At 34.7% G+C, this 13,946-nt stretch overlaps 1 protein-coding gene across 2 annotated transcripts; it reads right to left on the reverse strand.

Moving 5' to 3' along the window:
- Positions 1–3,989: 3,989 nt before the first annotated feature.
- LOC131943832 (uncharacterized) lies at positions 3,990–13,395 on the reverse strand. Of its 2 annotated transcripts, none has more exons than XM_059304119.1 (6): positions 13,326–13,395; positions 7,191–7,287; positions 6,627–6,919; positions 5,895–6,138; positions 4,980–5,042; positions 3,990–4,453 (listed from the first exon to the last, which is right to left on the reverse strand). In XM_059304119.1, the coding sequence occupies exons 2-6, from the start codon at positions 7,234–7,236 to the stop codon at positions 4,389–4,391; spliced, it is 711 nt and encodes a 236-aa protein (XP_059160102.1). In that variant the 5' UTR covers positions 7,237–7,287; positions 13,326–13,395; the 3' UTR covers positions 3,990–4,388. The 2 variants fall into 2 exon arrangements, with proteins under 2 accessions (XP_059160102.1, XP_059160109.1); XM_059304126.1 differs by having other exon boundaries at positions 13,322–13,395.
- Positions 13,396–13,946: the final 551 nt, after the last annotated feature.

Raw genomic sequence — 13,946 nt, forward strand, 5'->3', positions numbered from 1 at the left:
TTGTTGAATGTGACACTAATCTCGTTGATGAATATTTTAAAATCATCCGAGTTACTAGGTTTTAAATTACGGAACTTCTGGCGGTACGCATCTTCCGTGAGGTGATAATATTCTAGCAGAGTCTGTTTTAATATTTTAAACTCCTTCATCTGATGTTCAGTCAGACTCTGGCAGGCATCCAGCCCCCTACCTCCAATTAGCACGAGGAGTTGGGTGCCCCATTGGGATTCAGGGACATTAGTTGACCTAGCAACGGTTTCAAACCGACGAATGAACGAATCAAGATTGTCCCTACCTTCCTCATATTTCGGGATCTTACCCAATATTCCCAGTCCCGTACTATCACGGTCCCTATTGTCTGTTACTGTTACCTGATGCCTGGATTCCTCCAGGCGTACTTGTAATCGAAGCTTTTCAAGTTCTAACTCAGCCCTACTCTGTTGATCGGCCAGCCTAAGTTTTTCTAATTCTATTTCCGCTCTAGACTTTTCCGTTAGTCTAAGTCTTTCTAAATCTAGCTCTATCTTCGCCCTTTGTTCAGCGATCGCAATATCTAATTTGGCCTCACTAGTCTTACGCTCATGTTCTGCATTAATCTGATGCTGCGCCCAATCATCCAGAGCTTCGCCTGAATAGCCTAGCCTTTCCCCCAACTCAAAAAGGAGACCCAGATGTTCGGCCGTTCCCATACCGAACCGTGTACCACAATGATGGGTAATAACAATGGAGGAATAAATTACCAAGAAAGCCAACAGTCGCAGTGATTATCTGCAGGCGGGGGTCCTAACGTTATCTTCTAACAATAACGCCCTCTCCCAGGTATGTCCCCCACCTGAAGATAAACAGAACCTACTGGACAATAGAGGAATCGCTTAGAATCCTCCCACCCTAACCGCCCTTATGAAGTAAGCGATGGAGGAAACCATAAACTATACAAATATTAAATGCTATCTAAGAATGAAGGAAAAGGTACTTATCTTTAAATAATCCAAAGCTTGTATCCCACGATGGTGTCAGACGGTGCGCACTCGGTCCACTCTCCACGTCTGTAGTCCTGAACTTGATTGGAGTCAATAGACGATCAGAGACCCGATATGGTCGCTGGATATCGTAACGGTCGAACAGAAGTCCGTCTCTGCCCAAACGATAACGACTCGAGCAGCTAAATCAAGTGTCGAAAGGTCCATTCACGGTCCAAGGTCAGGCGAATCTGGCACGGCTGTAGATCACGGTGCACTGCAATAGATGGCGGGCGAATCTGGTACGGCTGTAGATCACGGTGCACTGCAATAGTTGGCAGGCGAATCTGGCACGGCTGTAGATCACGGTGCACTGCAATAGATGGCGGGCGAATCTGGTACGGCTGTAGATCACGGTGCACTGCAATAGATGGCGGGCGAATCTGGTACGGCTGTAAATCACGGTGCACTGCAATATTTGGCAGGCGAATCTGGCACGGCTGTGGATCACGGTGCACTGCAATATTTGGCAGGCGAATCTAAATGCAGGCGTGTTGCGGCAAACGATAGGCGTAGTGTAGATCACAACGGTTGTTAGGAAGAACCATCGGGTGGATGTACGTTGTTCTACTGCGTTGAGCAACCAGCTGCTCCACCATCTGTTGTGAGTTGAGGACAGGGTCGACAAGAAACCAACACGAAGTCCGTTCACAATTCGTTACTTTTATTGCTTGTAAGATCACACAACCTAGGATGCCTATAAGAGAATGCACCCCCTAATAATCCTAACCCCACCTTTTATACCCCACCTAACATCTAAGTTTTCTGCGCTCTATGTCACATCCCTCCCAATCGTTCCTATGCTACAAAATGTGTGTGTACTATTTATTTACATTCTTTGATCTCAATATACTAAAATAGACTATAGATTGAAGGTTAATGGAAACACGTAAACAAAAGGGACGCTACTCTAAATCTACGTAAATACTTATATGTAACAATCCTAACACTTATACGGAAACCGGCTCAGAAGGTTCACTTCCATTAGCCAGGCAGGCCTCAGTGTGGCAAACCCTACCATAAGACCAAGTTTCCCACACATCGGTCGCTACTTCCGTCGGCTCTCACCGGGCTTTCCTTCCCCACCCACCAGACGCGGGACGTCGTCCTACCGCCTGGTACCCGGCTTGATCGTGGGGGGGGCGTTCGACCATTTTTCTTGAGCCTAGCGCATACAGCAGCTCTACTCGGCCAGATCAAAAACCTCTAGCTGCTGTTGGCTACCACTAGCCATTCCGCACCCACTAGGGGGGGTCATGAGCTTGGTCCGACTAGTGGCACTCTTCCGAAGCCACGTGAAGTCAAGATATCTGGTTAGGGTCGAGAGCAAACCCCTCTTGGTTCCCGGCAGTCTTGCACCTCTCCTCCCCCACGCTAATATGTAGGGGACTTGGGAGTCCGACGCACCAGGCTCTTCGGAAGGATACCTTTACTAATGTTTAGGAAGAGACCCACGCTTTTCTTTATAGTTATTTAAATATTAGTCTATAATTTATTTTCTACTTTTTAGTGCATTAGTACATAAAAGCTTGTTATTAAAATGCTTTTTATGAAAAAAAATTGTTAGTACTTTTTATGTTTTTATTTACAATAGAGTTTCATGACTAAAAACCATTGCGCGCCTATTGAAACGTGATGGCGCGCTGTTGAACGTAATGACGCGTGTGGTGTGGTTCGATAGACATGCCTACTAATTCGGTCACAATTTTAATTAATTCATAAAAAATTAAATAGGCATCCAATTAAGTCAAATTTAATTTCAGATTGCATTGTCTTCATGTCTTGGCCCACGTGCCAAGTGTGAACCGTATCGGTCAAGTAGAAGTGTCCGAAGTTTCACTCCAGCGTTTCGATCTAGACTGACGACTGACGACAGAGGAAGCGAGTTAAATAAAAGCTTGTAAAAAAAGGGTGTTGGGCCAAGGGTTAGAAGGGCTAAGACAATACTTCGCCCTCCCCTCCCCCGTCCACAACACGCAGGATATCTCACCCCACCAACATAACAGAAGCTATCCCCCCCCCCATGCCATTTATCCCGTTAGTGATTACACACCCTGAAAATGTTATTGTTATCACCAAATCTAAACTTAATTCAACATGAAATAATAAGAAATGTATTGTTTTCTGGTCAACTCTGTAATGGAATACGAGGGACATACATTTGATTATGAATATCATGCAAATAACCAGTGTGTTCTCTCTTTATATAGTCGTTAATGATGTTGAAAATCCGACAATTGTTGTCACGATATCTTGATCGTGATGGTTCAACTAGACGACCGGCAAGTATCTCTGTCTGATGGCCACAGTGTGTAAACCATGCTCTCGTTTGAAAATATCGTTTGCCAATATTACGATAAAAAAAGACATTAGCAACACCATTCGTTATGAAGTTTCATCTCATCAGAATACGTATTATATCTATACATGTTACCATGCATCTATATCTACATTTCATAAACGTATCTTTATATCTAGTTGCTAAATCTTATGATGTGTGCTAATGAAAGCTCTTAGATAGATAGGAAGCTGACTAATCTTCGGACGACTAAAAAAAAGCCAGAGTTAACAACTTTGAACATCAGAACAATGTATAAAAGTGCTAAATTTCCTGAAGTAGAGAAGGAAATGGGGTGATACAGTAGGAGTCTCGGCGTCTGAGAACACCGCTGGAATGAATGTGTCTATATCAGACTATCAACAGGAAATATATACATAATTCTGATCATGTAGATTTTGACCACGAACATAACAAAAAGTAACATTAATGATAAGACCAAATGCTGCAAAAGAAATGTTGGTATGGTAACCTATCTGACAGCTGCAAAATTTAATGCAAAGTGTCTAGGACAACTGTTGTTAATTAATGTTATACGCCCACCAGTCACACTTAAAAAAAACTATAAGCACACTTTATAAAAATTTTATTTAATTAGGACTTCAAGAAATATCAAACAATTCGAACTTAAATAAACTTAATGTATGAGACCCCTACTTAAATAAACTTAATGTATGTGACCCCTACTTAAATAAACTTAATGTATGTGAACCCTACTTAAAGAAATTTTAAATACAAAAGAAATTGTATGCAAAGCATGTCAATCTTTAAAAAAGCAAAAAAAAATTTGCACCAATTCGGTAAATCTAACGGTATTTAAGAAACAAAAAAAACCATTCCTAACGCGATTGCTGTCGTATTAAACAACTCTAATTGTGTTGTTGATAATATGAAAAATAACACAAGAAAAACATGATGCTGTATTTGAACAAGAAATGTTTCCTATTCTATTTGATGCGTGTATAGAGTTGCCTGGTTCAGATACTTCTACTGGTCACATCCCAATGGACATCTATCACCAGAATCTCAGTCTAAGACTGGAAGAAATCCACGATACCGAGGGCTAGAACCACTAAGGTGAACTCCAGAAGAAGATCTGTAAAGAAATGAAAAGATATGGTCGTTGTTGCAAACTAAATTTACATGATCCAAGTTGTAACATGATCTACATTTATACATCATAAGTTGTTTCAAAATCTACATGTATACAGTCGTTGTCTTAACTAGCGATATGCCTATTCACATTTGTTTTACAATGCTTTTGATTTAAGCTTTATTATTGGCATACTATTCTTAAAAATGTGTTATAAAAACTAGGCTTGATTTTTCATAAACCTAGAAAAACTGGCATCTAAAGACTTCTGGCTGGGTTTAGTAATGTAAAAGCTAATAACCATTCAGGCTTCAGCACAAGACGCAAAAGGCGATGTTTACCAAACATACTAAGGCAAGTAATTGAAATGAGACTACCCACAAGCACAACAGCAAGACGGAAACCACAGGCTTGATATTTACAAGAAAGTAATTGTTTGTCTTGGTTTATTTCTTGCTTTAACTTTAAATATAACATATCTCCACTGTAAAAGTAACTTACATTTTTTTTGAAAAGACAAACAACTTACCCGACGCCCAGGATTTTGATCTATTAGTCGATCCCTCCCATGTCATAACAATGTGGCCACGATCTGAATTATAAAACTATTTTACTACACATTATGTCTAGAGGGTTGTGCAAGCGTATTTATGATAGGGTGTGTGTTTAGCGTTTTAGTCTAAAGCAACTTTTAACTGTAACTCGCTTGATTGAGCTAAGAAGTAAAAATTTCGTGAGTGGTTTAATAGCAAATGATATAAGAAAAAAGATCTCAGGCTAAAAATAACAGACAAAATATCCCACGGCTATTTGTTTTCTAAACCACCAAAAAGATTTTATGTTTGTCATATTACGTTAAACATTTTGTGAAGCACAATTTTTTTTTGTATTGTAATGTTTGTATTTTTAAGGCCAAGCTTTAATATTTAGTCATATCGGCATACAGCTTTAGTAGGGCTAAATTGAAGTAATTTAAAATAAACCATTTATTTCTCGAATATTCTTATATAAAACAACAGGGGATGGCAACTCGGGATATAGATATAATTTTTCAATCCATTTTTAATTACTTAAAATATTTACTTTCTTGTATACAGAGAATAGAGAAAGTATTGTAATCGTACACAAAAATCACATGAAATTTATGTCAGTTTCCACCGTTTTACTTCTTAGTATTTCAGCATAAACGGAGTATAGGTCACTTATTTTAATCGGGTAAAAATTTGCAGCTGAGTTGTGAAGTTTCATGTATAAGTATTATGTCAAATTTGTAGATCAATATCAACTTTTGAGCGATTTCCGATAACCGAAATGTGGAACTTTTTCTACTTTCAATTTTTCAAAAGCCTATAACTTGAGTTGATAGATATCTACATATTTAATATTATACTTGTTTAAGAAATTCATCAACCTAGCTGTAACGATACTCAAGTTATCAAGTTACCAATAAGATCCTTGATATACAGCGTGTCGTGAGGCTGGTATGGAAACCTTCTTGGGCTCCCCAAAATCATTCCATCCCACACAGCTCGGATTATCATAGAAGTCTTGCGAAAATATCTTGGGGTTATTGTAGCGAACCACTGTATTGGTTCAGTGTCCCTACAGTAGCATTCTTGCCATCTTGGTGTTTCATTCCATATTTTACAGCCATTGGGTTTAAAGATGTCTTTGTTATAAAAGCAAAACTGAATAGAAGAAAATATAGGATAATGTGTATCTTAATTTATCTCGAATATTTGTTAAAATCTAAAATGGCCTTCCAAAAAAATATTTACTTTATTAATCATGGGATCCGGTTTTATTCAAAAAATGGAAAATCAGCCGTTAGGAGAAAGTTGGAAAGAAAACTATTCTAAAAATTCGAATGAAAATTCGTCGCCAACCCACTCCTTTGGTCGTCACTGTATAGAATAGTCTAGAAATAAATAATTATCTTTTTTTTTCCTAATAAATTTTAACACTATGATATTTAGCACTCTACTATTTTTGTCAAAGGGTATTTGGTCGTAAATGATTTTATCGTTTGCATTGGATTTTGTTTAGATATTTTGTCAACAGTTATTTCTTTTAAAGATATTTCGTCCAAATATTTTTTTGACCGACATAACAGTTAATTGAGCTTATGTGGTTTTAAGAATAATTTTTAAAAAAAAACATACAGGCTAATCATTACCATTGTCCAAGATTTAAGATCGGAGTAATTTGAGCAGTCGTAATTATTGGTGGTTCTAAGATCAATAGCGCACATTACGACTGCAAAGCCAGGTGCACCAAACCATTTACTTCGAGTCATCAAGTGCCACTTGTCCTTTGGTAGAGTAAAAGTGCCATAGACTTGGAGTTCATCCTCTCCGAACCTCACACACCCTCGACATTTGGGTCTGTAGCCGTCTATAGTAGCATTGATTCCATTTGCTCTTTGAAATTCTAGAGAGTTCTCGTCGGTCTTGGGTTCTTGGCAGAAGACTGAGAAAGTTGTCAAAAAGTGATGAGAAATTAAAAATGAAAAGTTGTGCTGGTGTGTTTATATTTGTTTTAGTACAATCGAAAAAAAAATCAATATTTAAAACACATGTTTTGCAGTGTTAATACAATTAGCCATACGTTTCAACTCTGTGTAAAATTGAGTTACTTAACTTTTCTACAGTTTTTTTGGTTTTTTCATAAAACTAAAACTATGGCGCACATGTTATTTAGTCAGAATAAACAAAGGATGACAAAAATTGTTTTAATTTACCTGTAAGAAATAAAAACAAACTTAATCCCAAGGCTGAAAATTGCATTCTTAGATGAAAATAGGTGACTTGCTGAAAGGCAGATTTGTAAAACTGATGCTGAAATTTTAAATTATTTTTTGTTATTATTTTTCGGATGTTTTTTTTTTTTGCCGTCAACAGAATATCGTCTAGAGCAGTGTTTACAAAAGGTTTTTTTTTCTTTGCTACGCCACACATAAGTTTTTTACTATGATGTCTTAAATTCAATACATCGTTTCTTTAATTACCTCTTCATCAATACTTGTATATTGATATTAATATCGATGTACATATGTTTTAAATATCAAATTTGCTGTATTTACTTTCATTCGATACTTCTAAGCCATGATACTTTAAATGTATGTAAATACTTTTAATTCTGCACATCTATGTACTTTTGTATTTCAAAATTATGTAAGTCGATACTTTGAATACCTGTGCCTCATTACTTTAAAATACTAGTACTTAACACAAAATTGATGTTCTTTAATTCTTTAATTACTTGTTCTTCGGTACTCTAACTGCTTTTTTAATACTTCAAAACAGGGGTCACCGTGGTCTAGCGTGTAATGCTAATGGGTCCCCAGCTCTAGCCGCCGGGCAGATGACGCTCGGTACCTAAAAGCTACGGACAGCAACCAGAGTTTCTTCCGCCCCCCCCCCCCCGAACGAAATGAAATGTATATAATTTATATACAAAATATATACGTTTAACAGTGTCCGCCCCCTCCCCCCCGAAGAAAGTCTACCGCCTCCCCGAACATTTCAAGTGCCCCCCCCCCCCCCCCCGGAGATAAAATTCTGGAAGAAACACTGACAGCAACCCATCTAGGAGAGGAAATTGCTTAAAGTTTTTTTTTCTTAAATGGATAAAAGTGTGTACAAATGCTATGTAGACAAATCCAGTGATAAAAACAGGTTGAAATCTGAGACAACTGGCTGTACAGCGCATAACAAGTTGACAAATGAAACGTAATTAAGAAAGAAAATGTAATAACGTCATCACATGTAGGGCTACTTCTATAATTTAAATAACTAAACATTAGTAATTATTTTGTGTACGTTTTGTACTCGGGAAGGTAAGGCACTGTTCTACCTTGAGCCCAACCTCAAACTCTTCCCCACCAACCGCAATGGGGGATATTATATTCAATCCGTTAAATATTATCACAGCATTAATTGTAACAACCATATTCTACATATAAAGTTGGCTCATTTAGTCTTTCACAATGTTATTCTGTCTTTAACTCAAAATATTTTTTTTTTAATTTGAGATTGTCTTCTTCTTCGTTCTTATATTATAGTGTTGGGATTCCCTCCAAAACATTGAAGTATTACTTGTTATGCATCTGCTGTTCTTTTTGGATTTACTTCCGTAAACTTTGTACAACCAGAACAAACTACAAGGCAGCAGTTCTTTTTATTTTTTTAGTTTTTTTAAACCAAATCTGAATATTTTTATTAAATCTTTTTTTTTTAAGTTAGGAAAGCTACTTTCGCTTTTGGCTTCAAAACAAACTCAAGAATTTAAAATCAGAATTTCGTGAATTTAGATCTAGAAATCGAGATAGAAAATTAAAATCTAATCTAGATTCTAGATCTAGATTCTAAATCTAGATCTGTCTAGATAAAGAATTGAGTTTTCAGATTTTAATATAGATCTAGATCTAGTCTAGAATTATATTTAGAATATAACCGACTCGTTAGATTTAGTTTTAGAGTTTTAGAGGTAGATTCTAGTAATTCTACTACTAACTCTCTAGATCTAGAAATCTAGAACTAGAATCTTGATCTGATCTAGGGACCGTAGTCTAAACCGATTTTATTAGAAGAGTAAAGAAGAGGTTGTAAAGTCAAGTGACCAAGTCTAAAGAATTAAAGATTAAAGAACTTTAGTAATTATATAGGCTTAATTAGTAAATTACTAATTAGTTACTAATTAAATTACTATAGTAATTAGTTACTAATTAGATTCTACTTTAGTGTACTAACTTAGTACTAAGTACTAGGCCTAAAATTAATATTAATTATTAATGATACGTCATACACTCATACTTTAAGTTTAATTAAGTCTGAAGTTTAAGTTATAAACAGTAGATCTAGATATAATAATATATTATAACAAATCGTCAAATAGTATTATTTAGGGCCTACTAGATCTAGGGCCTATTTTATCTAGATCTAGATCTCAGCCTTATTTTAGTTAGACCTAGATCTATAATAATAATAGTATTAAGTATAGGCCTGTTACTGTATATTATATAGACTATAGCTAATTTCTTTTATAGTGAACTAGGCCTATATGATTAATATGAATACTTTTATTAATATAATAATAGTAATAGGTGTTAGTATTAGTTTAGTTAGCTAGCTAGTATTTAAGCTAGATTTAGACTAGTAATAATAGAATAATTAGCTAGATTTATGTAAAACAGAAACCTTTAGACTTTACTTTTGAATTTAGGCCCATAAATTTTTCTCTAGACTTTCTTTTGCTTAGAAAGTTTAGGACTGATTAAATTAGTAATTAGGCCCTATGTATTAATCATATTATAGTTAATTATAGGCCCCTAATTTAAATTAGGCCTATTTAGTTATAAAGACTTTGCCTTTATTCATTTTAATAAATAGGCCCCTATTTTAAATCAATGCCATATTTAAAAAAAAATAATCCTTTTCCTAGTACTTTTTCTTTTAGCATTAGATCTAGAAGAAGATAAACTTAAACTAGATATTACACGGTGACAGTAGGCTAGACCTAATAACCGTAATTACTAATAAGTCGTCTGCTTAGTAGTTAGTCCTCGTAGAGATAGTTATCGTTATATATATATAGACAAGTTATAGTGTACCAGTATTACTAGATAAAATTCTATATATAGTAATAGCTTTAGAAATTCCAAATTTGATTTAAGCCCAAAGTGGGCCTAAAAATTGGATTAATCTAATAATTACTAACATTAGGGCCTAATTAGTTTAATTGTAATAAGCTTTGTTTGACTTTGTGTTACTGTCATTGAGCTTTTAGTTTAACATTGAAAATTTAATTCCATGATTTAAAAAAAAAATCAGCAACTTCAATTAATCTATATAGCTAGATTCTAGATATTCATACTGTTGTACAAGGCTTACTTAGTAGAAATTAAATATGCTAAAATTACAGAATTCTGACTATATCACTCAGAATAAATAGATATGACTAAATAAGCCTAATGTATATTACATTGTTTTAGAAGAATTACTTTTGCTTTACAGTAAGCATGTATTTTTAGTGTCTGTGTACACTAGTTAATATTTATTTTTACTGTTAATGAAAGTATTATTCCACAGATGAAGCATGTTCCACTTGTAATAATATTAATAATGTCTTGTTTTTTTTACTTAGACCAATAAAACAGTTGTGTGTTTTACACTTAAAGTCAGTATCTCAAGCCAGTTACCCTTAATGATAATGTACTCAAGCCCTCAAACCACTTCTTTGGTTTATCAATTGTGTGCTCTACTGCTTGACCAATGAATCCCAATTTAGTATTTGTAGGTCATTGTAAAAATATATATTGATATATCCTAAATAAATCTTTTATCAAGTGTTAAGATTTATGTTATTTTTATTGAGTGTTGTTTTAATACGTTCTTTGTGTTGTGTGTGTTAGTTCAGTGATTTTGGAAAGCTGTAGTGATTGAGGAAACTAAACAGTGTTTAACTTGCAAATTTTATATGAAGAAAAACACACTGGCGCTAGACTGCCATTACTACTAACCCACAGTCTCAAGTTGAATTGAGGTTTAAGTCAGTAAAAAGTCCCTGAGTGCACCCAGCAATGAGGGGTACCAAACTCACATCAGTGAAAGTAATGGCATTGTCAAAGTGCTGACCACATCATGGCTTCCAATGCCAAGTTCACAGAACAGTTGAACTCTTTGCAATCTGATCCATGGACAAACAGGCTAGAAACAGGAACTTTACAACTCTCACTGTTGTTTACAATATTTTCATACACTAACAATAACAATTACAATCAATAAACAAATTCAATGATTAAGACAAGTTCAATTTTTATTAAATAAATTAATAATTTATTTAGTATTTAAAGATAAAGGCACTTTATTTATTAATGTAATATTTGTCCCTTAATTTCAGGGAATTTAATTTTTTCCTGCATCAAATATTGTTATTCATAAATTGCAGACTCAGATGAAATCTTCATTCTAAAACACATTTTGATTTCCTATGTTTTGTTGATAGTCTTAGTTAAGGTTGCCTGGAACATGTGTAGGGTACTTTCTTCTGTGTTTACTAGAGGTCTATATGCACAGATTTAATTCAGGTATTCTGAAAAATAGATTTACACACAATATTTATACTTAAAATTTTGTCTTATAATCATAGTTTACATTTTTATACATAATAAGCGTATCAAAAATATAAATAAAATTGCAATCAAAACTAGCCATTAAATCTATAACTTCAGGTCAATATTGACAAATCTATTACTAAATCTAAACTCTAGATCTAATAACCATAATTCAATGCCTACTAAAATAACTGGGTCTTGCTAGATTTACACATAAACTTCCTACATCTAGATTTCTAAGTAAGCATATGCCTACTACTCTAGTTAGTAGCAGACTTTCTTAATCTTTAGCAGTCAACTAAACTTTAAATCTACTTCTTAAATCAAATCTAGATAGGTTCGCAGTAGCAACAGATGTCAACATTTTAATTTTATTAATATTATAATATTATTATTTATAATAATTATTGCCTACTAAATTACTAAATAATTCTAGATCTAGATTTCTCTAGACAAGTTACTAACTAGATTTAGCACTGTTGTTAACTAGCTACATCTAGAAAAAAATATATATAGACTCAGAGACCTACTCACTGGATCTAGAATTATAGAAAAATCTTATTCCGGCTAGTCACTTCGTCATTAATTATTAATTATCATTAGGTCCTATTATTAACTTTTTAATTTATTACACTCACAATGTTGCATTCACTCTCTACTAAGTCTACTTCAGTAACTATGCTCAACTGAACTACACTAACATCCTCAGTAGTCTACAGTCTGCACTTAGTTAGACTAGTCGTAGTCACTACTTGTACTTTAGATAAGTACTTGCAATCAGATCTCTACAAACAAACATACACTAACTAGTAACTAATGATCTAATCACTAAAGTCTAAATCTAATCACTGTCAATTTTTATTTAGAGGTATTAGTAATAGTATAGATCTAGATCTAGACTCTAGTTAAGGAAGTATAAAGAACAGATTTAGGATCAGGTAGATTGAGATCTATTACTAATAACTATTAGATATCTAGATCTAGTTGCAATATGCTGAAATAAAGTGTAAAGTCGAACTTGATAATTGTTTGTTTACTGTTTACCAAATCGTCCAGTAGGAGTAATGTCCCCTGGGGCTAGGCTTGCTAGGTCTTAGATTTAACTTTTAAAAATAATTAATTTACTTACCGCCACAAAACTTTTCTGTCAGAATTGAATGCAAATACATTACTTCCCAACCGTACGTACACAATAGACTTGAAATTTTGTATATTTGTTGCATATTGGGAGTTCATGATGAGTTTAAAATGTTGAAGCGAAGTCAAGAAACAAGCAGCCGCCATGTTTTTTTATCAATGGGAATCATGATCACAAAAATTCATTTAGTTTGAAAAATTTTATCTCTCCCTGGCGGAAGTTTTTCCAAAACTTTGAATGGATTAATGAATTAATATTATTAATTATTTCAAAAATTATTTTCAATAGTTTATCTTGAATTAAAAAATTCAAAACACGTAAAAATCAATACTTAATATTTTGTTTTAATTTTTGACAGCTAAAACATAATTTTAGCGCTTGCCAATTAATTTATATAATTTTTTGAAAAATAGCATGTTATCTAGCAAAGTATTACTGCAACACCCAATAGGATACTATCAAAATTATTTGACTTTGAAAGACTGTTTGTTATTTTTTTACTTGTCTATGTCAGTTCACAAGAATAACTTTTAGACTAAATCTAGATGAATATTAACAAGTTTTCAAAAATGTGCAATTCATAAGATAACATTGGCTTTTTATGTATCACACTACTTACTTACAAGAGCTATGTGTGTTTTTCTTTATCGTACACATGGAAATGCCATTGCTCCAACTTAGACAGGAAGTGTACACAACCAAGGCCATCCTATCATCTTCTAGAAAGGTAAAGACAAAGGTTAGGCGGTGCGTTCAGTTGGTGCGCATGTTCAGTGGCGTAGCCAGGATCGTCTCAAGGCGGGGGGTCCAATTTTTACCCGGGGACAAACTTTCGATTTGCACCCCCCCCCCCTCTCAGACTTTTGATTAGCATCCCCCCCCCCCCCCCTCAGACTTTCGATTTGCAATAAAACTGAGGGGTCTATTGGGGGGAGCTATGACCCCCCCCTAACCCCCCCCCCCCCCCCTGCTTACGCCACTGTGCATGTTAGTTTAGATTTGTCATCCAATTTTCAAAATAAAAAATAAATCAAATTATTAACAAGCTTTTATATAATTATATGCACTAAAAAGTAGAAAAAAAATTATAAACTGCTATTTCAATAACTATAAAGAAAAGCGTGGGTCACTTTAGTATATATTTATAGAGTCCTTTCATATGACGTCACGTCCGTTCGTGATACCTACGCCCGCCGCCACGTATTTTTCCTTTTCCGAGGGTGCGGTTCTTTTCATACGGTGAA

Source organism: Physella acuta, unplaced genomic scaffold (assembly GCF_028476545.2).
Source record: "Physella acuta isolate Inbredline_101_S28 unplaced genomic scaffold, ASM2847654v3 ptg000040l, whole genome shotgun sequence".
Lineage (NCBI taxonomy): Eukaryota > Metazoa > Mollusca > Gastropoda > Physidae > Physella > Physella acuta.